Here is a 27,103-nt window from a genome sequence, read left to right as displayed (position 1 = left end):
ATAGTGAGGGGATCAGACAGACGTTTTTGCGGACGCAGTTGGGAGTCGCAGATGGTGGTTTGTCTCCCTGGAGCTGGGATCCGGGATGTCTCTGGACGCGTCCCAGACATCCTGAAAGGGGAGGGTGAGGAACTGCAGGTTGTGGTTCATATAGGTACTGCTGACATAGGCAGGAAGAGGGAAGCAGTCATGAAAAGGGATTATAGGGAACTGGGTAGGCAGCTGAGAAAGAGGAATGCGAAGTTAGTAATCTCAGGATTGCTGCCTGCGCTGCGGGAGAATGAGACCAGGAATGAAATGAGGTGGAGGGTGAATGCGTGGCTGAGGGACTGGAGCAGGGGGCAGGGATTCCGGTGCCTGGATCATTGGGACCCCTTTAGGGGCAGGTGTGACCTGTACAGTAAAGATGGGTGGCACTTGAATCCCAGGGGGACCAATATCTTGGCGGGAAGACTGGCTAGGGCTACTGGGGGACTTTAAACTAGAAAGGTTGGGGGGAGGGAACAGAGATGAGGAGACTGAGACTGAGGAGGTTAGCTCCCGGGTAGGGAAGGACTGTAGACGGTATGAGAGAGAGGTTAGATGGGTGGTAAGAGAAATGTCCAGACTGAGGGGCTGAGGTATTTTAACACCAGGAGTGTCGTAAATAAGGTAGATGAGCTTAGGGCGTGGATTGCTGCTTGGGAATGTGATGTTGTGGCCATTACGGAGACTTGGATATCTCAGGGACAGGACTGGGTACTTCAGGTGCCGGGATTCAGATGCTTCAGGAAGGACAGGGTTGGGGGCAAAAGAGGTGGTGGAGTGGCACTGTTGATCAGGGACAGTGTCATGGCTGCAGAGAAGGAGGATGCCGTGAAGGGGCTGTCTACAGAGTCTCTGTGGGTGGAAGTTAGGAACAGCAAAGGGTCGGTAACTTTGCTGGGTGTTTTCTATAGGCTGCCCAATAGTGACAGGGAAGTTGAGGTGCAGATAGGGAAACAGATCCTCGAGAGATGTAGAAATAACAGAGTTGTCGTGATGGGAGACTTTAATTTCCCAAACATCGACTGGAATATCCCAAGGGTAAGGGGTTTGGATGGGGAGGAGTTTGTTAGGTGTGTTCAGGAGGGTTTCCTGACACAGTACGTGGATAAGCCTACGAGAGGAGAGGCTGTACTTGACCTGGTGCTGGCTAATGAACCAGGACAGGCATGGGATCTCTCGGTAGGAGAGCATCTTGGGGATGGAGATCATTATTCTATCTCCTTCACGATAGCATTTGAAAGAGATAGGATCAGGTAGGCTGGGAAGGGGTTTGCCTGGAGAAAGGGGAAATATGAAGACATCAGGCAGATAATTGGACGAATAAACTGGAAGGAGGCGTTCTTGGGGAAAAGTACAGAAGGAAGGTGGCGGATATTCGAGGAATGTTTGACTGGAGCTCTGCACGATAACGTCCCAATGAGACAAGGAGGTTTTGGTAGGGCGCGGGAACTGTGGTGCACGAAGGTTGTGGTGAACCTAGTCAGGAAGAAAAGAAAGGTGTATAAAAGGTTCAGAGAGCTAGGAGATGTTAAGGATCTAGAGAAGTATAAGGCTTGTAGAAAGGAGCTTGAAAAGGAAATTAGGAGAGCCAGAAGGGGTCATGAGAAGGCCTTGGCAGGTAAGATTAAGGAGAATCCCAAGGCCTTCTACAAATATGTGAAAAGTAAAAGGATGAGAACAGAAGGGATAGGACCTATAAAAGGTGAAGGGGGAAAAGTTTGTGTGGAACCGGAAGAAATGGCAGAGGTGCTTAATGAGTACTTTGCCTCGGTACTTAAGGTGGGAAGTGATCTGGGAGGTTGTACTACAGGTTTGCGGCAGTCTGAAAAGATTGAGTATGTGGATGTTAAGGACAAGGATGTGTTAGAACTTTTAAACTCTATCAAGATAGACAAGTCGCCGGGACTGGATGGGATGTACCCCAGGTTACTGTGGGAGGTGAGGGAAGTAATTGCAGAGCTCCTGGCGATGATCTTTGCGTCGTCGATGGAGACGGGAGAGGTTCCGGAGGAGTGGAGGATTGCAGATGTGGTTCCTATTTTCAAGAAAGGGAACAGGGATAGCCCGGGAAATTATTGACCGGTGAGTCTGACCTCAGTGGTTGGTGAGCTGATGGAGAGGCTTCTGAGGGACAAGATTTATGAACATTTGGAGAAGTTTAGAATGATCAGAAATAGTCAACATGGTTTTGTCAAGGGCAGGTCGTGCCTTACGAGCCACATTTGAGAATGTGACTGAACACATTGACGAAGGAAGAGCGGTGGACGTGGTTTACATGGACTTCAGCAAGGCATTTGATAAGGTCCCCCATGCAAGACTTCTTGAGAAGGTGAGAGGGCACGGGATCCAAGGGGCTTTGGCCTTGTGGATCCAGAACTGGCTTGCCTGCAGAAGGCAGAGAGTGGTTGTGGATGGGTCTTTTTCTGCATGGAGGTCAGTCACCAGTGGAGTGCCTCAGGGATCTGTTCTAGGACCCTTGCTGTTTGTCATTTTCATAAATGACCTGGATGAGGAAGTGGAGGGATGGGTTAGTAAGTTTGCCGACGATACGAAGGGTGGTGTTGTGGATGGTCTGGTGGGATGTCAGAAGTTGCAGCGGGACATAGATAGGATGCAAGACTGGGCGGAGAAGTGACAGATGGACTTCAACGCAGATAAATGTGTAGTGGTCCATTTTGGCAGGACCAATGGGATGAAGGAATACAATATCAAGGGTAGGAGTCTTAGCAGTGCTGAACAGAAGGATCTTGGGGTCCAGGTCCACAGGACTCTTAAATTGGCCTTGCAGGTGGAGGATGTGGTCAAGAAGGCATATGGTGTACTGGCCTTCATTAATCGAGGGATTAGTTTAGGAGTCGGGAGGTAATGCTGCAACTTTATAAGACCCTTGTCAGACCCCACTTGGAGTACTGTGCGCAGTTCTAGTCACCTCACTATAGGAAGGACGTGGAAGCTATTGAAAGGGTGCAGAGGAGATTTACAGGGATGTTGCCTGGATTGGGAGGCATGCCTTGTGAAGATAGGTTGAGGGTGCTGGGACTCTTCTCCCTGGAGAGACGAAGGTTGAGAGGGGGCCTGATAGAGGTTTATAAGATGTTGAGAGGAATAGATAGGGTGGATTCTCAGAGGCTATTTCCCTGGGCTGAAATGGTCGCTACAAGAGGACACAGATTTAAGATGCAGGGAAGCAAGTACAGAGGAGATGTTAGGGGTAAGTTTTTCACTCAGAGGGTGGTGAGTGAATGGAATCAGCTGCCGTCGGTGGTGGTGGAGGCGAACTCGCTGGGGTCTTTTAAAAGACTTCTGGATGAGTATATGGGATCTAATGCGATTGGGGGTTATAGATAGACCTATGGCTTAGTAGGTATAGATGTGATCGGCGCAACTTGTGGGCCGAAGGGCCTGTTTGTGCTGTAGTGTTCTATGTTAAATGATACAGTACCAGAGGGGACCATTTGGTCCATGCTGACCCAAACTGTGTGCAGTTTTGGGCGCCGCACCTGTGCAAGGATATTTTGGCCCTGGAGGGAGTGCAGAGGAGGTTTACTAGGCTGATACCAGAGTTGAGGGGGTTGAGCTATGAGGAGAGGCTGAATAAACTAGGCTTGTACTCGCTAGAGTTTAGAAGAATGAGGGGAGATCTCATTGAGACGTATAAGATGATGAATGGGATGGATAGGATAGAGGTGGAGAGACTCTTCCCGTTCAAAAAAGACAGTAGGACTAGGGGGCACAGCCTCAAGATAAAGGGGAGGCGGTTTAGAACGGAGTTGAGGAGGAACTTCTTCACTCAAAGGGTGGTGAATCTCTGGAATTCTCTGCCCGTTGAAGTGGTGGAGGCTGCCTCGCTAAATATTTTTAAGAAGCGGGTTGATGGGTTTTTGATAAGAGAGGGGATTAAGGGTTATGGGGAGAGGGCGGGAGGGTGGAACTGAGCCACAGCGGATCGGCCATGGTCTTGTTGAGTGGCGGGGCGGGCTCGAGGGGCTGGATGGCCTGCTCCTGCTCCTATTTCTTATGTTCAAAGCCACCCTTCTGGTTTCATCTTCCTGCACATGGCCCATAGCCCTGCACATTACAGCATTTGAGGTGCAGATCCAGGTACTTTTTAATTGGGTTCAGACGATCCATTTATCGCAACTCTCTATTTCTTGTTGTTAAGGCAGTGCCATATCCATGCTAACAAATTACACCCACCCCTCTTAAACTCTTATCTTGACAGTAACCTTTTACGTAGCGTCTTATCAAGTGTCTCTTGGAAATCCAAATACACAACATTTACTGGTTCCTCTTCATCTACCCCGTTTGTTACATTGTCAAATAACTCTAATAAATTTGTTAAACACAGTTTCCCTTACTACAAACCATATTGACTCTACTTGGTTATGTAATGATTTTCAAAATGCCCTGCCACCTAGCAATGGCAGAGTTAGGCTAACTGACTTTTAGTTTTGTGCTTTCCATCTGTCTCCTCTCTTGATCACAGATGTCACATACGTAGTTTTTCAGTTGGCTGGGACCTTTCCAGGGTCCATTAAATTTTGGAAGATTACAACCAATGTATCCATTAACTCTGCTGCCGCTTCTTTTGAAGCCCGGGGACGCAGATCATCAAGTCCTAGGCACTTAACAGCCATAATTTCCATTAGTATTCTCATAACTCTTGCACTAGTGATAGTGATTGTTTTAAATTCCTCCCTCTCCTTTGTTTCTTGATTTTCTGCTATTCTTGGGTGTTTTCTGAATTTTTTGCTGTGAAGATGGATACAAAATGCTTAAAATCTCTGCCATTCGCTCATTATAATTCTTGACTCTTCACCCTCTGAGGGACTGCTGTTCATTTCAACTATTTTTTCCTTTTTATACACTTCAGAGCTTTTACTGTCTGTTTTTAATATTCCTTGCTAGTTTGCTCTCAGACTCTAATTTCTCCCACTTTATTAATTTTTCAGTCATTCTTTGCTGTTTGTTAAACCTTTCCCAATTTTCCTGTGTACCACAAGTTCTTAGAACATTGCATGACTTTTTTTCAATTCAATGGCACCCTTCAGTTTCATAGTTAGCCATGGTGGTCTGGAACATTTATATCCCAATTGTGCTTTGTAATGACACCAACGTCAGGTGGCACAGTAGTTAGCGCTGCTGCATCACAACACCAGGAACCCAGGTTCAATCCTGGCCGCGGGCAACAGTGTGGGGTTTGCATATTCTCCCCATGTGTGTGTGGGTTTCCTCCCACAGTCCAAAAGATGTGCAAGTTAGATGGATCAGCAATGCTAAATTGCCGCACAGTGTCAGGGGATTAGCAGGTAAATACATAGAGCCTTGTTGTCAGTGTAGACTGGATGGGCCGAATGGCCTCCTGTCCTGTAAGTATTGTATGATTCCATGACTTGAGTTTGCATATGTGTCTTGGCTGTGGTACTGGACCAGAGCTTGCCACCTCTATTTTCTCTTTTGTCTTATTTTCTTTTATACAAGGTTCCCCTCTTCTATTATGCCTCCTTTGAATTCTTCCAACTTTGCACTCTCTCATTCCTTCCCCGATTCCCTCCTTATCCTGGACCTTTCAATTTTCTTGCTGGCGTTCCACTTCAGTCCATCATGGATATATTCATAGCATCCTTCTGTGACATTTTCTGCATATTCCTACAAGGCACTCGTCATTGCTTATGAACAGCAAGATGAACTGCTCCACCCTAATCTCTTGCCACACTGGGAACTGTGTGCCCATGGGAACTAAACTTGCAAACCTGTTCCCACTGCATTCTGCCCTCCAGATGTTCCAGTGGATCAGCTATCACTACTCTTCTTGCATCTTCCTCCTTTCACTTATGAAGGAGGCCTTTCCTATTCATGACCATTTTATAGATGATTGCATTCATGTCATGACCCTGACAGAAACATGACATTTCTGTTATTCCCTCATCTTTGCTTTTGGTGCCCTTAATGAAGACTTTCAAACTACAGCTTCCCCATATTCTCCACTTAAACTTAATGGTAATGTATATCGGTAGCGTAAGGGTCTGGTTTGCATTGAATTAACGTGGACTCAGTACAGTACCGTGCCACACATTGATGTAAGGCACATAACCCAGAGTTAAGCTCAATGTGGTGTTGGCTAGTGAGTTGTTCAGCTCTATCAATAAATCAGAAAGGCCTCTTTCTGTACTGTAGGGATTCAATAACTCTAGTTCTTCATTTAATCTTACTTACTTATTTTCATGCATACCTTCTGAACCTTATCGATTTATGGCTTCCCTTTGCCTATTGTGTTAATCCCAGATTAGGCCATCTCTGATCATGTAGAAACATAGAACATTACAGCACAGTACAGCCCTTCGGCCCTCAATGTTATGCCGATTTCATTTTCTCTCCTCTAACATCACACTTTCCCCACCTGAACCCAATTCCTTTCTTATGTCATTTGCTGTCCCCTTGGTCAGAGTACCATGCCATCATATAACCTCAATCTCAGTTTGAGAATTTATTTTCAGATCGCTGTGTTGTGCGACTTCGCACTGGCCTGCAAAGGTCATTATGTTGCATGACGCACCAGTGTTTAGCGAACATTATATGTTCACTTGGAGTGTAACAGTCACAAAGCATTCATCGCCTATAGACTTGAACCAATGTGTTGTACCGTATATAGTTCTTCACCAGACTCTTCTGCCAATATCTCTCCAGTAGTCATCTATATAGCTTAATATGCTCTTTTTTCACTAAACATGGGTGTGTGAAATTATTCTGATTCTTGCAGTTAAAATGGGCCTTCCCCAGGCTGGGTAATCCTTCTTTTCCTTTTTTATGTTGTATTTACCTCCTGTCCTTTTGTCTATAATAGCTCTGTTCTTTTGACTTGGAATGCCTCTGAGCAGAACGTATGAGGTGATCTGCTTTGCCTTCACATGCTCTAGCTGACGTTTGATACCTTCTACACTTTAACACATATCCATCGCTTTCTTTAGCATCAGTTTCTCATCTCGTTGAAGTCTAGCTCTCACCAAGGGAATCTTACCCACCTAAGATTAATCTGTCTTTAATCGCTGTCCGAATTCATAAACTGCGTTTTTCCTGTACTAGTGATGAAGACATAAATTTGAAGACGTTATCCTGATTCTTGCATTTGAAATGCTGGCTGGGATTTTACCCATTGTGCTGTGCTTGTTTTCGGGCATGATGCTGTCATAAAGTGGGTCATTTTATGAGCGCCGGATTTCCGGCGCAATCAGCCGCTTGCCGGAAATGGGCATAAGGTAGGTTAATTTATTAAATGCAGTTACACGTCATGAGTGAGCCCGCCACTCAATCGGCTTTGTGACCTCACCGGGAAAGGTCCTCCCTGGTGAGGAATAGACGTGCACCCTGTGAATGGGGATCAGTCGACTTAGCCTCAGCGGTGGAACTGGAGGCTGTTGAGGCCCCTAGGGTGGCCAAGGGTAAGGAGGGGTGTCCCTTGGGCAATGCCAGACTGGCAGTGCCACCCTGACACCTGGCAATGCCGGTCTCGCAACTGGGCAATGCCCACTGGGCAATTTGGCAATGCTCATTGGTAGTGCCAGGGTCAAGTCCAGTGGGGGGGTGGGCTATTGAGTGGAGGGAACCCACTTCCACTCTACAGCGATCAGTGGGGGGAGTGAATCTTGCCCACCTAAAATTAACCTATCTTTAATCAATTAATCTTTTAGCTATCAGAATTCATAAGCTGTGTTACTGCCGTTACAAACTGTTCGATGGCTTTCTGTGATCTTATGCACGAATGCTGAAGACATAACATTGACTCAGGGTTAAAAAAGGCTTTCAAAATCTCTGTCATCAGTTTTCTTTGTTGGTTAGATTTAAGGTGGTATACAGTTTGTAGCAGTCCCTCCTCAGCAGTGTTCAGACAACTCTTATCAGTATTGCATTTTTAATTGAATCTGTTGCAATCTCAGTTTTACCATTGTAAATGGAAATCCTGCAAATAAAACCATGTTTCACTGTCTGTAGTTACTGCAAATGGGATTGGAAAATTTACTGCAGCCTTTTTCCACACTATATTTCCCTTTGACCCTTTTTTTAGCAGCTCGTTTTGCAGATTTGAACTTTTCTGTACCTTCCCAAGTTGTGTCTTCTTTGTAGCCAGTATTTTAATTGCAGCCATCGTTTGTTTTTCCTTTGTCCTTGTTTCAGCAACTGTTTTTTTGAGATTTGAACCTTTGTGTGCCTGGGTTCTCTGTGTCTTCTCTGTAGCATTTGCAGGTTTTATCTCAACTTCTGGACACCCATGTTTCATGTTTAAGGACACCAGTGCTTCATTAGTAAGTTCCTCAGTAAGAGGCTTTATTGAACAATCAGAAATGGAAGCCTACAGTGAGCTTGCCTCTTGGCAGAATCACATAACTGGAAAGCTGGACATTACATCAGACTGACTGCATTTCAAAACACAGACAACATAATTTCAATTTTCTAACTTCATTACTGTGTACATAGTATATTAATATCCATGAAAATAATTGACTACTTGACTTCTGAATTATTTCCTTTGCCTGATGAAGCTGCTTGTTATGATTTAATATTGTCCCCAGGTAAGCCATGTGAGCTTGGGAACCCACTGGGTGGTGATAATTCAAGTTACTCCACCATTCCACAATGTAGCAAATTCTAGTGAAATGAATTTATTCTGAAACATTTCGGTTTATGATTCTATGCAAAATGTGTGAAACAACATGTTGCCTGATGAAGGTAAAACAGATTTAACATGTGCTGCTTTTAGAAAATATATTTTTAAGCAATGCTCATAGACAGTTAAGAAATGAACACATTTTCCAGCTTTATTTACTGTTTTAGATTTGTAGCAGACTATTTAATTTACCTGATTGTTGAAGGCTTGAGGTGCCAGCTGCTTGTATAGTGGAGCAACCTCTGTGGCCAGAGTTTGTAATCTCTCTTTAAGTAAATCTTCCTGAGGAGGAAAATAACAATTACAATTCACGCTTTGATGCTAAAAGAGGACTCACCAGCAATATTAGTAGATGAAGTTCACCAGTAATATTACTACTGATTCCCTCACAATTTTAATTCTCTGTGAGGATTGTACTTTGACAACCTAAATGAAATACAAAGTGTAGCTACAATTAAAGGTATTGTGATTTATAATGGAATCTCATTTGGATTGATTGGAATGTGTTTGAACTGCTGATAAACAAAATTCAAATACAAGCCACAGGTGTGGGAGTTTACAATTTGCAGTATAGTTCACTTTTATTTTTCATTTATTAAAACCAATAATTAAAATTGATGTTCTTGAACTGTTTCACAATTCCATGAATGTGCAGAATAATATTGATATACTAATTAATACTTCTTAGTTACTAATTGTTGCTGTTTTCATACGCTGTGCTCGTCTATTACTGCACCGCCGCTTTCGATTGGATCTTTAAAGCTTAGCAACAGTAATTGAGGGAGCAGGATTGCGATATGTATGGATCAGTCCAAATTTGGAACGTCCGCCAGATAATTCATTCACTAAATATCCAGCCACATTTCCTGGACCAGTGGCAAAGCCCCTCCACACTGCTCATGTCCTATAGCTGTAGATTGTTGCCTGAAAGGGGGGGAGATACATTCCTGGCGTCGTTCTTCCCTCAGTCTCAATGTCCTCCCTGAATGGAGCAGAGATAACTCTTTGTCAATGTCCTGCACAATGGCCAGGAATGGCTCTTACCCCCACCGAGAAACATTGCCTTTGCTCGTTATGCTAACCTGATAGCTGCCCCCTTCATGGTACCACCCAGGATCGTCATTCCCTCACAGGTCCCAGTGTTGATACCCCAGCAAAGATGCGTCAAACTGCGGGAAGCCATGCTAATGATCCCCAGATGCCACACTCATTACCGCCCCTGCTTCCAACAGTAGACTAATGACCTCCCCAGGTGCCACACTACTGTCCTCTTGACACCACGCTCATATTTAAGCTCATAACTAATGCAGGCTCAAAATCATCCCATTATTTTTCTTGTGCAAGAGTCTTTCAATCTATAGGCAATGAAATTGTAGTTATGGCAACAGGATCATGCATTGCATACTTCTGGAAGGAAGCAGTTTATTTTTCTTAAGATAAATAACTACACTAGTGCAGTGCTTGGTTGAATAACTTGTTGTGTGTCCATTAAATAATGTATTATTTATTCATTGTTTAACAATAATTTACTTTTCAGCTGACAAGCATTGTCAGTGCCTTAATTTTCTTTCTAAATTATGTTTGAGTGAATTTAGTTAATGAGAAAAAATATTTTCTGTTTTCTTCCCTCTTTGCCATTACAGGCAATTATTAATTATTTATTCTGCGAGCCCGCCAGACCCTGAGAGGCAAATAGAATGGCCAGTCCAACTAACCTGTACATCTTTGCACTGTGGGAAGAAACCAGAGCACCTAGAGGAAACCCATGCAGAAATGGGGAGAGCATGCGAGTTCCACACAGACAGTGACCCGAGGCCAGAATTGAACCTGGGACCCTCGTGCTGTGAGGCATCAGTGCTAACCACAGTGCCACCAAGCTGCCCCATTCAAATGGCAACAGAATGTTGAGGATTGGGAATTAGCAGTTTGCTAGAGCAATTAATTTTTATCAGTCTGAATGGCCTTTTTTAATTTTTGATTTTTCCTTTCATGGTTTTGTGACATCGGCACCTTATCTGAATTTTCAGGTGTGGAAAATTTCTAGTTGCAACTTTGCCTGAGCCTTTGAATACAGCCCCAAATTATATGCTATGTATTAAAAAGGTCCTAAACGGCATCATAGTCATTGAAGTCAGTCACTCTTCCCATAATTAGAAACACAGCAGTCAATTTGCACACTGCAATATCCTTTGAACAGCTATGACATAAATGACTAGTTAATGTGTTTTAATCTTGGTTGAGAGATAAGAGTCAGCCAGCACCCTGTGCCCTGGGATCTTCTATGTTCACCAAAGACAGCCGTTAAAGTGTGAGCCTAATGTCTCATTCTGAAGACATTGCAGCACTTCCTTAGTCGGGTGTTGATATATTGGTCGAGATTGTGTGTTCGAGTCTCTGGAATAGGACTTGAATCTAAGACCAAATGAGTCAACAGCTAGAACACACTTGCTGGACCAAGGCTGACAATTTATCTGTCTTCTCCCTATTCAAGATTGTAACAGTAATGCACTTATAAATTCTAAATGCAATCCTGTAATAAAACATAGTGAATTAAACCAACCTCTTTAGGGTTGTCTCCCAGAAGCCTAAATTTGCGTGGATGCTTGCTGCGGGCATACTTGCATCCATTGAAGTACATACTCCAAGAACAGCCAAAGGAAAAGGAAGCACCACAGGTCTCAGGATCCTTTCCCTGACATGCACATGTGCGGCTGAAATTAAAATCACATCATAGCAGTAATTATTAATCCATTTGAAAGCTTCAGTTATGGTGGTCAAAGGATTTATACAGAATTGTCACTTATAGTACACATATGGCTTGAATATTAATCATCTGTTGTGGTTGACTATTTCTTTCTTGTTTTCAAAATTTGCACGTACAATTTCCAAGAACACTTTAACATCTACTTCTTTGAGGTTACTGCAACAATCTATGAAAAGATTTGACTAACATAAGACTTAAGGGATTATTTTGTGCCTGCTTTCGTCATCAGCAAGAATGGTGACATGGGTACAAAATATCCAAAAGTCAGGAAATGAGATTTCGCCAGTAAGTTCTCATTTGCTGATTTTCCCTGCCTTTGCTGGTGGACAGGAACTTCATTTTAACAAATTCTGCTTAGTTAATATCATATCACTAATCATATGTTCGCCTCTCACTAAATATTCAGAACAGCTATTTAAGAACATCAAGCAGTTGTGGGAAAACAGCCAGTGGTGCCAAGGTAACTATAGCCTCTCGGGGAGAGGGGCATGATGTACTGCCTCAGCATAGGGTGCAGTGTCAGGGTGGGCCCTCTGGGCATCTTGAGGGGAACTGCTTGATAGAGCAGACGCAGCACGGTTTCGTTAAAGGGAAGTTATGTCTGACAAATTTACTGGAGTTCTATGAGGATGTGTCTAGGGCGGTGGACAGAGGAGAGCCAGTGGATGTGGTCTTTCTGGATTTTCAGAAGGCGTTTGACAAGGTACCTCACAAGAGGTTATTGCAGAAGGTCAGGGGGCATGGAGTTGGGGGTAGGGTGTTAGCGTGGATAGAGGACTGGTTGTCAAATAGGAGGCAGAGAGTGGGGGTCAATGGGTGCTATTCGGATTGGCGGATAGTGACTAGTGGAGTGCCCCAGGGGTCGGTGCTCGGGCCTCAGCTATTTACCATTTATATAGATGATCTGGAGGAGGGAACCGAGTGTAGGGTGTCGAAATTTGCTGATGACACCAAAATTGGTGGAAAGGCAAATTGTGCGGAGGGTGGTGAGAGTCTACAGAAGGATCTAGATAGGCTGGGCGAATGGGCCAGGAAATGGCAGATGGAATTTAATGTTGGCAAGTGTGAGGTGGTCCACTTTGGTAGGAATAATGGTAGGAAGGATTATTACTTACGTGGAGAAAAACTGCAGCAGGCGACGGTGCAGAGGGACCTCGGGGTCCTTGTGCATGAGTCGCAAAAACCCAGCCTGCAGGTGCAGCAGGTGGTCAGGAAGGCAAATGGGATGCTGGCCTTCATCGCGAGGGGGATTGAATATAAAAGTAGGGAGGTCTTGCTGCGGCTGTATAGGGCATTGGTGAGGCCGCAGCTGGAGTACTGTGTGCAGTTTTGGGTGCCGTACTTATGCAAGGATATTTTGGCCTTGGAGGGAGTGCAGAGGAGGTTTACTAGGCTGATGCCGGAGTTGAGGGGGTTGAGCTATGAGGAGAGGCTGAATAAATTAGGCTTGTACTCGTTAGAGTTTAGAAGAATGAGGGGAGATCTCATTGAGACGTATAAGATGATGAATGGGATGGATAGGATAGAGGTGGAGAGACTCTTCCCACTCAGAAAGGATAGTAGGACTAGGGGGCACAGCCTCAAGATAAAGGGGGGGACGGTTTAGAACGGAGTTGAGGAGGAACTTCTTCACTCAAAGGGTGGTGAATCTCTGGAATTCTCTGCCCGTTGAAGTGGTGGAGGCTACCTCGCTAAATATTTTTAAGACGCGGGTTGATGGGTTTTTGATAAGAGAGGGGATTAAGGGTTATGGGGAGAGGGCGGGAATGTGGAACTGAGCCAAGACAGATCAGCCACGATCTTATTGAATGGCGGGGCAGGCTCGAAGGGCTAGTTGGCCTACTCCTGCTCCTATTTCTTGGGTTCTTATGTTCTTATGAGACCATTGCAGGGCGTTCCTTTTATGTGTGATGGGGGTAGAGCGGCAAGGCATTTGAACGAGGGCAATTGGCAGTGACGGTGAGAGCAGGCAGTGAAGGGGGACCTGACATTCTAGGGTCACGTACCAGAATTCCAGTACATCATATGCAACCAAAGAGAAATAGACGTCCTCCTGATCAACTTTCTTATTGAGTGTGTGTAATGATGAATGACGCGTAGTCCTGTGGCTAGAGAATTCTTACTGATTCTATATATAACATTGTTGTAATCTGTTGTCATTACCCCAGAAGTAAATGGGGAGGGATGTTATATATTTACATGGTGCATGATTGATTTAAGAGTTGGTCACATGATTTGATGGCGATCAAGCAGCAGGTGATCAAGAAGGCGAATGGAATGTTGGCCTTTATCGCGAGGGGAATAGAATATAAAAGCAGGGAGGTCTTGCTGCAACTGTACAAAAGGCACTGGTGAGGCCGCAACTGGAGTACTGTGTGCAGTTTTGGTCCCCTTATTTGTGAAAGGATATATTGGCCTTGGAGGGAGTACAGAGAAGGTTCACCAGGCTGATACCGGAGATGAGGGGGTTAGCTTATGAAGAGAGATTAAATAGACTGGGTCTGTACTCGTTGGAGTTTAGAAGGCTGAGGGGAGATCTTACAGAGACTTGCAAGATAATGAAGGGGCTAGATAGGGTAGAGGTAGAGAGATTCTTTCCGCTTGGAAAGGAAACCAGAACTAGAACCTCAAAATAAGTTGGGGGGGGGGGGCGCAGTTTAGAAGAGTTGAGGAGGAACATCTCTCAGAGGGTGGTGAATCTCTGGAATTCTCTGCCCATTGAGGTGGTGGAGGCTACCTCGTTGAATATGTTTAAGTCACGGGTAAATAGATTTCTGATAGATCAGGGAATTAAGGGTTATGGGGAGCAGGCGGGAAAGTGGAACTGATCCACTTCAGATCAGCCATGATCTTATTGAATGGCGGGGCGTGCTCGAAGGGCTAGACGGCCTACTCCTGCTCCTATTTCTTATGATGGTGATGTCAGTGGGGCATTTCACACACTCCTGCCTTGATCTCATTTTCTACAGACAACAGCTCCTACAATAAACCTGTTGTTGTCATTTTGAACGTGTGTGTGTGTGGACCACATCTTTTTTTCTTTTTGTTTAAAACAAACAATCCCTAACATTATTCAGATATTATATTTCTGCACATGTATACTTTCTGGGTTTCATGAACAAGGATGCCCAAGCCCTTTTGCGCTGCAACTTTCTGCAGTCTCTCTCTGTTTAAATAATAATCTGCCTTCTCTTTTTTTAAGTTTCATGTTTATTTATTAATGTCACAAATAGACTTACATTAATACTGCAATGAAGTTACTGTGAAAATCCCCTAGTTGCCACATGCTGGCACCTGTTTGGGTGCACTGAAGGAGAATTTAGCATGGCCAATCCATCTAACCAGCATGCCTTTCTGACTGTGGGAGGAAACCCGACATCTGGAGGAAACCCATGCAGACACAGGAAGAATGTACAAATTCCGCACAGTGACACAAGCCAGGTATCGAACCTGGGTCCCTGGTGAAGTGAGGCAGCAGTATTAACACTGTGACACCATGCCACCCTCATTCTTCCAGAATGAATAATTTCACATTTTTCTATCTTGCACTCTGCCAATTTTCTCCCCAATTGCATACCCTGTGAATGCCTCTCTATAAATTATTTATATCCTCCTTATAACCTGCCTTCCATCCCATATCTAGCCACAGTTTTTTCCTCCAATCATTAATATATGTTGCAAACAGCTAAGGTTCCAGCACTGATTCCTGTCGCACTCCACTGTTTACTGCTCTTCAACCTGAGGAAGATTCCCTTTTTGCTACTCACTGCTTCCTGTTATTTAGCCAATCCTCTATCCATGCCAGAATATTATCTCCAACACCGTGAACTCCAAGCCTTTTATGTGTCACCTTAACAAATGTCTTTTGAAAATCAAATAAATAACATTGATTGGTTCTACTCTGTCTGATACCTCCTCAAAAAATCCTAGTAAATTTGTCAAACGTGATTCCCTTTCATGAAGCCATGCTGATTCTGCATGATCAGGTTATGATTTTCCAAATGCACTGTTATTCTCTCTTTAATAATCAATTCTAATCCTTTTCCAACAACTGAAAGTAGACGAACTGGTCTGTAGTTTCCTGCGTTTTGCCTTGTTTCGTTTTTGAACAAGAACACTACATGAGCAGTTTTCCAATCCTTTTGTACAGTTCCAAAAATCCAAGGTTTTTGGGAAATGATTACTCATGCAGTAATTTCTGCAATTGCCCCCTAGAGGATCCTGAGAGGCAAACCATGAGGTAAGCGGGAGCATTAGTTAGCCTAAGACTAATTCTCTGGTGAGGTGATTGTAACAAATTCCTCCTTTATATTTTTTACTATTTCTGGGATGCCTATAGTATACTCTATGGTAAAGGCCAGTGCAAAATATCTATGTAACTCCTCTACCATTTCTTTGTTCTCCATAATTACTTCCTAGTTTAATTTTCAAAGGGATCAATGCTGTCTTTTTCTTCTCTCTTCCTTTTAATGTATTAAAAAAAACTTATTAATTTGTTTTTACATTTCTCACCAGCTTGTCTTCAGTTTATTTTCTCCTTCCTGATTTTCTTTTCGTTCATCTTTGCTGCATTCCAAATTTATCCCACTCGTCTAACCAACCACAGATCTTTGACATCTTATGTGTTTCTGCTTTCAACTTAATACCTTCTTTAACTTCCTTGGTTATCCATGGTAGATTCTTCCTCCACTTTGAGTCTTTGTTCCTCATTGGGTTGTATTTTTGCTGGAAGTCATGAATTACCTCCTTTCTGTCTGTCACCACTCGTCTATTGTCTTACCTACGAATCTTTATGACCAATCCACCTTGGCCAATTTTATCTTCATACCTTTGTATTTCTCCTTTTTAGGTTTAATGCTGAACTCGAATATTGAGAAATAACTAAAAGTAAACCACGAAACTTACTCATCATTTAATCCACACCGGCGACATGTAGGATTTCCATACTTTGTTAAAGTCTCTGTTAGTTCATCATACAACTTGTCTCCAAAGGCTCGAGGAATGCCTTCCCATGCTAGTATAAGAATAACAACAACTGCATTCTGACAGTGATGACCGGCACGCTCACGTACAAGACAGAGGACTTTTTCTTCTTCGCTTGCTCTTCTTATTATCTGTGTGTAATTAGTGAAACATTGTTTTGGTGAGTATTTCTAAAGGAGTTAAAGGGATAGGAAAATATAACAAATCCTTTTTTTGTTTGAAGTACTCCTTTTTAGACAAGAAAAATATGCTCTTACCATGTTTTTCTTTTTTTTTGAAACATGTCAATTTTAGTGCCAACCTGGGATACTATACTACTGGAAATACAAATCCTCCAATCTGTAGTGGATTTCTCAAGATCATGCAGCTCCAGTGTGGCCCTCAGGCTTGTCTGAATTTGAATAACCTGCCGCTTGCAATGAAGCCCTTCTCAACTCTTAGGGATGTCCCTGTAATTAATGAGGGAGAACTTCTAGATTGTCGATGTAATTAGTGCTTTTAAAATAAGTTAAAGAAATATCTGGTAAAAGTATATTTTTTTCTATAAAAAAGGAGAATACTTTGAACAAAAAAAACCTAATAGAATCACTGAATGAGTAATATGAGGCTAATTACTGGCAATACTTCATTATCTAAACAATACTGGTGGCAAGGATGTTAAAGTTTACACATTACCTAAATTTACTTATTGTATCAAACAATAGAATGAAATTAGATCATAGATCATTTTGCATTGTTAAACACTTTGTGGCAACTCTTTATTAAATTTATAGTACTGCAATGCCCTCGTTCGCTTGCACATTAGTTCAAAATATTCCTCAGCCAATGTGGATCTTCCTTCACAACGGCTGACTTGCAATTTTCTCCAGTTGGAAGCAGACTTGCAAACAGCTACATATCACTGTTATTTGTGACAACTGTTTCAATCAGTAGCTATATTTTGCTTTAATTTAGTATTTCACCGTTTGTTAAAATGTAGAATGCTCTGCCTTGTTAAGCTCTAGATGTGCTGAAGAACTAACAAAGTTAACCTTCAACTTTCGATACAGTTCATTCTGTTTAATATGAAATCAGGAAAGATAGTACACTACTTGCAATCATTCTTATCTTCTGCCACTTTGTGAAGTACCATCTAGCTGATTCTGTCAGCATGAAAATAAAATGAGCTGTCTGTGATTTCACGCGAAACTAATTTTTCAGAAACAAAGAAGCAAAATAGGCTGGATTTGGTATCGCCAATCACCTGTTGTATCAGCATTTAGTGTGTGACTGAGTGGAAAATGCATGTGAGCTCTACCTTACTGTCAATCATTCTGGACTCAGGTATGGCTCCTCGTTAGAACAGTGATAGTGAAAGCAACCATCTTAAATGGTTGACCTTTGATTAAAATATCGTGCAAAAATTTAACACTTAGGGCTGAATTTTCCCAGGGTGCAAGAGGCGGCATTGAAGCTGCTTACAGCAACAGCAGCTTTCTCCAGCGTGCAGTCCCATAGTTAGAAATAAAAGCAGCATGGGGTGGGTCACATGACATATTGCTTGCAAGGCTGCCTGATTGGCCCATCCCACCAGCAACTTAGTCCCTCCAGGATAAGATCGCCTTTTTTAAAGGCCACTCCTATGCAAAGGTGTTCACCCTGGAACCACCCCCCACCCGGGGACTTGGTCATGACCCTCTGCCCCCGATCCACGCATTCACCTGAGCACCTAAGAAGGTCTGCTTGAGAGACCAGTCAGGTATTATGCAGCTCTTCCCTCACACTGTTGTGGATGGATTTTCTGATGGGTAGATGAATGGTTCAGATGTAGAGACCTGATAATGATATGCTAACTATTCAAATAATTTTCCTGATGTTGAATGTCAGGAAACACACCCTGTCACTGACAGCGGAAGGGGGCAATTGGGTGACAAAATCATGGCGACAGTGTGATAACCCCCAGGACTTGCATGGGGAATCACTGATTGACCTCCCTGTAGGACTCATAGAATATGAACTCCCTAATGATTTGTAACTACCTTATCAGTTGGAGCTCGCAAACTGAGCCCTTTAGAAAGCAGGCCTTGATTGGGTCCATTATTGTACTGTCCCAGTTGGGACCTGTTTGTGTTCATCGCAGGCTTGTTGTTTTGCTTTACTTTATGTAATAAAGCACTGTTCATCCACAGCAGACTCCTGGAGTTATTATTCTGGCGATGAGGTAAAATAAATGTTTCAGTAACACTACTCACCTGATCCTGGTAAGCCTGTTTTTGCAATGTCATTTTTCAGGAAATTGGAGCCATATGACATTAGAGGACTGGCCACAATATACTGAAAGAATTAGGTACTTCTTTTGGCTAAGGAAATAGAAGGAGATAACTGGCAAAAGGCTATCCTAATGAGTGCAGTGTTCAGTATTATAAGAAATCTGACATATCTGGCAACACCGGATTCCAAGACCTTTGAGTTAATGGAAATGGTATCCTAAACCATCTTGCAACGGGACAGTACAACTACTAGATTTGCAGCAGAACCTGTGACAGAAAAACTGGCGGAGCATTGCAAGTATGGCCCAGCATTATCTGAAATGCTGAGAGATCATTTAGTATGTGGCATGAATGATCTTGCGACCTAAAGAAGGCTTCTGACAGAGCCAAACCTAGATTTTAAAAAAAAAGAACTACTTTATCTCACAAAAATACAGAGAAAGCAGTCCAAGAGCTGCAAGGACCCATAAATAACAACATCCTTAGGCTTGGACAAGCCTCCTGCCGCAGGCCCAGATACCCAGTTGAACGCACTTGTGACCCAAAGTCTTGGGCAAGAAAGCCAGGAAATCCTGGCACTGAAAGAGACCCAGAGTTTAGGGTGGGCTAGCACAACACTATGCCTGCAGCCAGGGAGCCCGCCTTAAGCAAGGTTACCAAAACAAGCAGAGCTTGTATTGCCCAGATCAAAAGGCAAAACCACTCCAAAACAGATCATAACAGATAAGTCAGACTGAAGAAGAGGAACTAGCACAACTTAAATTATCATTACACCAAAGGTGACCTCAATACAGATCCAACTTCAAGTGAATGGACACACATTGAACATGGAGGTAGAAATGGGTGCAACACTATCCACTTTAGAGGAGTGAGAATTTAGAAGATTACGACTGGGCATTTTATCACTCAAGTTGAGGGACACTAAGGCAAGATTGGCAACTTATACAGTAGAGCCAATACATATAATTGGGACCACTGTAAAACCAGTCACATATGGACAATAAACAGTCTGGCTCCTGTTAATTGTGGTACAAGGACCAAGACCCGGCCTTTAAGGAAGAGACTGATTACAAAATATCCGCTTGAATTGGTGACAAATTTTCAAAATGGGCACTGGTAATAGGTAAGTAAGAAATACAGGTAGTAGGAAAGTACCCAGAAGTTTTCCAGGCAGGCCTTGGAAAAAGAAAAGGGGACAAGGTAAAAATATACATAGCAAAAATGTACATAAACCCAGATGTTCAACCAAGATATTTTAAGGCAAGGCCAGCTTCACAAACTCTATAAGTGAAAGTAGAAACCAAGCTGACGCAATTAGAAGAGCTAGATATTTTTCGACTTGTGCAATTTTCTGAGTGGACCGCACTCGTAGTTCCAATGTTAAAACCAGACAACACAATCCATCTCTGTGGTGATTATAAAATGACAGTGAACAGAGCATCTCGTTTGGACAATTATCCAATGTTGTGAATAGAGGATCTCTATGTAAAATTATCCAGCAGCTAGATCTTCACTAAGATGTGAGCCATGTGTATCTCTAGTTAGAATTAGAAACATCATCAAGGAAGTATATGATGGTAAACATGCACAAGAATATACTCGTATATGTTTTGAGGTATCATTGGCATGTGACATCTTCCAAAGAATAATGAAAAGCAAACTGCAGGGAATATCCAGAGGGGCAGTTTACCTAAACAAAGTTTTAAACACAGGAGCCATGATCAAAGAATACCATGAAACTTTAGAAGAAGTCTTATGACGGCTTTCATAAGCCAGGGTCAGACTACAAAGATAAAAATGTGTTTTCCAAGCAGCTGAAGTAACATACCTCAGATGCAGGGTTGACAAAGACGGCCTACACCCAGTTGAGGAAAACGTAAGAGGCATAAAAGAGGCTCCAACTCCAAGGGATATGATAGAATTAAAATCTTTTCTCATTAATTATTATAGAAAGTTCATTTCCAATTTGGCAACCCTACTGGCACCTCTATAATTTCATGAAAAAAAACATCAGAAGTGGACATGAAAAGAACCGCAGAAGGACATTTTTATGAGGGTGAAACATCAATTACAGTCAGATAACAGACTGACTTATTTCAACCTGGAAAGGCTGTTGGTCATAACATGCAATGCCTCTCACTATGGAATAGGTGCAGTATTGTCACACAGATGGAGCAACTGGGATGGAGCGCCCAATTGTGTATGCCTCACGGACATTAGCCAAAGTGGAAAGAAGATAAATACATGTATGATCAACATTTTATCGTCATAACAGACCGCTGTCTAGGATGTCTTGCAGAAACGGACATGAGTATATTCTAGGGGTTACTTAACAGCTGAACATCAATACATTAGGCCCTTTTCAATTCACAATTAATGGTCCAAGGGTGCCTTGACTGCCATGTGTGCAATTTATGACACCTTGAACAAAAAGAATCTGGGTTTTGCAGAAAATCTGACAGCCCTCTCAATCTGACTGGCCTCATCAGTAGCAAGTGGACTTAAGTAGCAGGCCTGACATAGTAATAGTCACCTAGGAGATGCACTTGTGCATAGCTGATTATGAAATTCTGCAGTTATAAGTAAATTGTCAAAGATGAAGAAATTTAGGGCTGTGTGACCTTAATCTCCACTGTCAAACCTTATCTATCTGGGTCACTTTGGATGAAGGTCTTTGCCCTTGGAGATTGCAGGTGTCAGCGAAGATCTGCTGAGGAAGTCTGTGTCTCCTGAAACACTGTTGCTTAGAAAGCTGATACTTCATCCTAGGAATATTGCTGGAGCTCTGTGTTCATCCCCTCTGTCCCATGGAACAGCAGGTGGCTGAGGAGGAGAAGACAATAGCTGCTGATGTTGCTCCTGCTGTTCTCTTGTTCCTCATCGGATGTCAAAAGTAGAGCTGCATAAGCTTTCCCATGTTGCAAGGAAGACTAACAGCACAGAAGTTCAGATCAATTTCAAAAAAACTCTAAAATAATAGAAATGATTTCCAACTTGTTGAAAATCACCAACAAAGATACTGTTTCAGAACAAAAACTTTCAGCAAGTAAACAGCAGTCACGATTCAGTATTGAAAGGCTTTCCAGTCTGGCAATTTCACACAGCCCTATCAGTCCTCTCTGTGTACTCACTTTGTTGATCTTGGTGAGTTTCAGACAGTTCAGAAAAACTATATGCTTAGCTGAAACCTGAATAAAGGATAAAATCTTAATTCAGTTTCCACTTTACTATTATAATCACTGAACAGTCAGCCCCACTGGATGCCTTCATTAAACGTGAAAGTGTGTGCAATAACATCAGGTTTCTGATGTGCTGGAAATTTAAAATATTTTAACCCTTTGAATGCACCAACCTGCTCCTTTACAAGTTAAAATTTCCCCAAGAATACGCAAGCTTTTCCGTTCTGGACATCTTTTTCCATTGTTTAGGTATGGAAAATACCGAGTCTGAAGAACAAATGGGTGTCCAGGTTTGCTGGGAAATTTAAACGATCAAGCCAAGTTACTTCAGTCCTTTATATCTCAGTTAAGTTTTGACTAATTTTATTAATTATGTTGTTTAGCTACTTGCAGTTCGGTTCTCATGGAACTTTACCAATTGTTCTTAAAAAAATACACCTATTGAGCACCATTATAGGCACTAATGGATTCTCCTTGTCGGGTGTGTTTGGAAGAAAATGATAAGAATCTATTGAAGTCCTAGCAGGTCAACATTTCTGAGGGATGAACGGCCTGTCTGTCAACACCTGCCCACCTGTATCTGCAGAAATAAACATTTCTTTTGTGGACAATCAGCTCATGCTGAGGTTCCTCTTCCCAAATGAAACAGGAACAGCAGACAAAATGGCAACATAATGACATGCAAATACCTGATTAATTAGAATATCATGGTCCTTAGACATGAAAGAAGGCATGCCCCATGGTCAGCAGTTAGTGACTCTATTTGGCCATACCTGCTAAGATGCCATCCATCATTTTTGCAGACCCTCGCAATGGGGAAGGATTTTCTGCACAGGGTTTGGGATAAGTGTAGAGGGACTATCTTTTGCAAGGGAACCTGCATCTCCAGTATATGGCTGGTGCCTGCAATTAAAATAATGATTAATTGCCATGAAACTTGCCTCCATTTTTTTGTAGGTTTGCCACAGAGCTGATGTACATAGATGGTACTCTGCAGTCCCATGGAAGGCCAACAGTACAAATCTATTTCAGTCGCTACCCAAAACACCAGTGTTGGGTTAGGGTCTAAAAATAATTGCTGATCCTGCTGCAGGTGAGTCAGCAATCCATATGAAGTCCACTGATTTTTGGAGGGAACAAACAATCCCAACAGTGGGTGGAACCAGGACATCCCATCCAATCCTATACTTTGTCTTTCCTTGATTTTTGCCTATCATTTCTTAATTCCTGATTTCCTGAGAAAAGGTTACGAGAATTTTGAGATGACTTTGAGGCTTTCCAAAAGATATGAAAATTTGTCTTAACGTTTTCAGTCAATGCACATTACTTCTTTTAAATGTACTGACACAATCTTCTGCTCCCAACATTAGTATGCTCCCTACATTCACCCAAATCTGCAACTTAAGCTATGCAAATGAGCTTAAGAACATAAGAAACAGAAGCAGGAGTAGGCCATCTAGCCCCTCGAGCCTGCCCTGCCATTCAATAACATCATGGCTGATCTGAAATAGAACTTCCATTTCCATCGAACGCTTTCTCCCCATAACCCTTAATTCCCTTGTCTATCAGAAATCTATCTACCTGTGACGTAAATATATTCAGCGAGGTAGCCTCCACCTCTTCAACGGGCAGAGAATTCCAGAGATTCACCACCCTTTGAGTGAAGAAGTTCCTCCTCAACTCTGTTTGCTTTCCCACTCTTCTTTGTGTCATCAGCAAACCTTGTTACCCTACACTCAGTCCCCTCCTCCAGATCATCTATGTATATGGTAAACAGTTGAGGCCCCAGCACCGATCCCTGTGGCACGCCCCTAGTCACCAACTGCCAACCAGAAAAGCACCCATTTATTCCAACTCTCTGCTTCCTATTAGATACAGTAAAAAGTCTGACAACACCAGGTTTTAGTCCAACCGATTTATTTGATAGTAAACGCACAAGCTTTCACGGTTTCCCTCTTCGTCAGGTGAATGGAGAGTTCTGGCCTCGGACAGAGCATATAAAGCACCGACAGTTTAGAGATTACTGATTAGAATGCGAATCTTTACACCTAACCTGCTGTTCAAGTCCTAAAGTGGCTGACAATGTGAGTGGAAGGAGCACTGATCACAGGTTAAAGAGATGTGTATTGTCTCCAGACAGCACAGTGAGTGAGGTTTTGCAAACCCAGGCAAGTCACGGGGGTTACAGATAGTGCGACATGAACCCAAGATCCCTGTTCAGACCGTCCTCAAGTGTGTGGAACTTGGCTATTAGTCTCTGCTCAGCGACTCTGCGCTGTCGTGTGTCATGAAGGCCACCTTGGAGAACGCTTACCCGAAGGTCAGAGGCGGAATGCCCGTGACCACTGAAGCGTTCGCCAACAGGAAGGGAAAAGTCTTGCCTGGTGATTGTCGAGCGATGTTCATTCATTCACTCTGCCAAGCAGATCAGACAAAGAAACTACACCACCTACATGCACACCAAGAACAGGAAACTTGAGAAACTCGGCATCACCGCCAGCAACAACCAAGCCTCCCCCGGCACCACAGTAGAAAACAGCACTACCGCAGGGAGGTCTATTGTCAACTTGCCGGACTACACACTTCAACCAGGTGAAATCAAAGTTCTCAGCCGAGGGCTCAATTTCTGCCCCACCACCAAAATGGACCCCATCAGTCTCGCAGCAGACACAGAGGAATTCATCAGGCGAATGAGGCTGCGGGAGTTTTTCCACAAACCCCAAGATGCCAGCAGCGAACACAGTGAGACAGCCGATGAACCAGAACAGCCGACAGAGAGATCCGCAGTGCAACAACCTAAGAGGAAGGAATCCAATTGGACTCCTCCGGAAGGCCGCTGCCCTCGACTGGACTTGTATGCCCAAACCATCAGGAGGTGCGTTAACACCAGATTCATCAGCCACACTCACAAGACAGCCCCGAACATCACCCAAGCACAATGCAACGCCATCCACGCTCTCAAGACCAACCGCAACATTGTCATTAAACCAGCAGACAAAGGAGGGGCCATTGTCATACTGAACAGAACGGATTACTGCAAAGAAGTGTACCGACAACTAAACAATGAGGAACACTACAGACAGTTACCCACAGATCCAACCAAAGAACACACTTGTCAACTCAACAATCTGATCAAGACCTTTGATCCGGACCTTCAGAGCACCCTCCGTGCTCTCATTCCACGTACTCCCCACATTGGAGATCTCCACTGCCTCCCAAAGATACACAAGGCAAACACACCTGGCCGTCCCATCGTATTGGGCAATGGAACTCTGTGTGAGAACCTCTCCGGCTACGTCGAGGGCATCCTGAAACCCATTGTACAAAGAACCCCCAGCTATTGTCGCGACAGTACGGACTTCCTACAGAAACTCAGCACACATGGAGCAGTTGAACCAGGGACACTCCTCGTCACAATGGATGTCTCAGCGCTCTACACCAACATCCCCCACAACGATGGCATTGCTGCGACTGCCTCAGTACTCAATGCTGACAACTGCCAGTTTCCAGATGCAATTTTACAACTCATCCACTTTATCCTGGACCACAATGTCTTCACCTTCAACAACCAGTTTTTCATCCAGACACACGGAACAGCCATGGGGACCAAATTTGCACCTCAACATGCCAACATCTTCATGCACAGGTTCGAACAAGACTTCTTCACTGCACAGAATCTTCAACCGATGCTATACACTAGATACATCGATGACATTTTCTTCCTTTGGCCTCATGGTGAACAATCACTGAAACAACTATATGATGATATCAACAAATTCCACCCCACCATCAGACTCACCATGGACTATTCCCCAGAATCAGTTGCATTCGTGGACACATTAAGGACGGTCACCTCAGCACCTCACTGTACCGCAAGCCCACAGACAATCTCACAATGCTCCACTTCTCCAGCTTCCACCCTAAACATGTTAAAGAAGCCATCCCCTATGGACAAACCCTCCGTATACACAGGATTTGCTCAGATGAGGAGGATCGTGACAGACACCTCCAGACGCTGAAAGATGCCCCCTTAAGAACAGGATATGGCGCTCGACTCATAGACCGACAGTTCCGATGCGCCACAGCGAAAAACCGCACCGATCTCCTCAGAAGACAAACACGGGACACAGTGGACAGAGTACCCTTCGTCGTCCAGTACTTCCCCGGAGCAGAGAAGCTACGACATCTTCTCCGGAGTCTTCAACATATCATTGATGAAGACGAACATCTCGCCAGGGCCATCCCCACACCCCCACTTCTTGCCTTCAGACAACCACACAACCTCAAACAGACCACTGTTCGCAGCAAACTACCCAGTCTTCAGGAGAACAGTGACCACAACACCACACAACCTTGCCACAGCAACCTCTGCAAGACATGCCGGATCATCGACATGGATACCATCATCACACGTGAGAATACCATCCACCAGGTACATGGTAAATACTCTTGCAACTCGGCCAACATTGTCTACCTGATACGTTGCAAGAAAGGATGTCCCGAAGCATGGTATATTGGGGAGACCGTGCAGACGCTACGACAACGGATGAATGAACATCGCTCGACAATCACCAGGCAAGACTTTTCCCTTCCTGTTGGCGAACGCTTCAGTGGTCACGGGCATTCCGCCTCTGACCTTCGGGTAAGCGTTCTCCAAGGCGGCCTTCACGACACACGACAGCGCAGACTCGCTGAGCAGAGACTGATAGCCAAGTTCCACACACTTGAGGACGGTCTGAACAGGGATCTTGGGTTCATGTCGCACTATCTGTAACCCCCGTGACTTGCCTGGGTTTGCAAAACCTCACTCACTGTGCTGTCTGGAGACAATACACATCTCTTTAACCTGTGATCAGTGCTCCTTCCACTCACATTGTCAGCCACTTTAGGACTTGAACAGCAGGTTAGGTGTAAAGATTCGCATTCTAATCAGTAATCTCTAAACTGTCTGTGCTTTATATGCTCTGTCCGAGGCCAGAACTCTCCATTCACCTGACGAAGAGGGAAACCTCGAAAGCTTGTGCGTTTACTATCAAATAAATCGGTTGGACTAAAACCTGGTGTTGTCAGACTTTTTACTGTGTTTACCCCAGTCCAACACCGGCACATCCACATCATCCTATTAGATAGCCAATCCTCAATCCACGCTTGAGGTCTGGAAGAATTTTTTTGTATTTTGTTATTTTTTATTTATTTAAACAGTGTGGCCGGACCATAAAGGCAGGCCTTGTGCTCAGCC

At 43.6% G+C, this 27,103-nt stretch overlaps 1 protein-coding gene across 2 annotated transcripts in view; it reads right to left on the bottom strand.

Moving 5' to 3' along the window:
- tet3 (tet methylcytosine dioxygenase 3) overlaps nt 1–27,103 on the bottom strand; it is a 350,637-nt gene that overhangs the window by 19,546 nt on the left and 303,988 nt on the right. For both annotated transcript variants that reach the window (XM_080217173.1, XM_080217174.1), the window contains 3 exons: nt 16,359–16,567; nt 11,250–11,400; nt 8,882–8,971 (listed from right to left, as the gene is read on the bottom strand). In XM_080217173.1, the coding sequence (XP_080073299.1) occupies nt 8,882–8,971; nt 11,250–11,400; nt 16,359–16,567 (450 nt within the window). The remainder of the gene's footprint in view (nt 1–8,881; nt 8,972–11,249; nt 11,401–16,358; nt 16,568–27,103) is intronic.

Source organism: Carcharhinus amblyrhynchos, chromosome 34 (genome assembly GCF_965287045.1).
Source record: "Carcharhinus amblyrhynchos chromosome 34, sCarAmb.v2.hapA, whole genome shotgun sequence".
Taxonomy (NCBI): Eukaryota; Metazoa; Chordata; class Chondrichthyes; order Carcharhiniformes; family Carcharhinidae; genus Carcharhinus; species Carcharhinus amblyrhynchos.
This window is presented reverse-complemented; position numbering and strand designations above follow the sequence as displayed.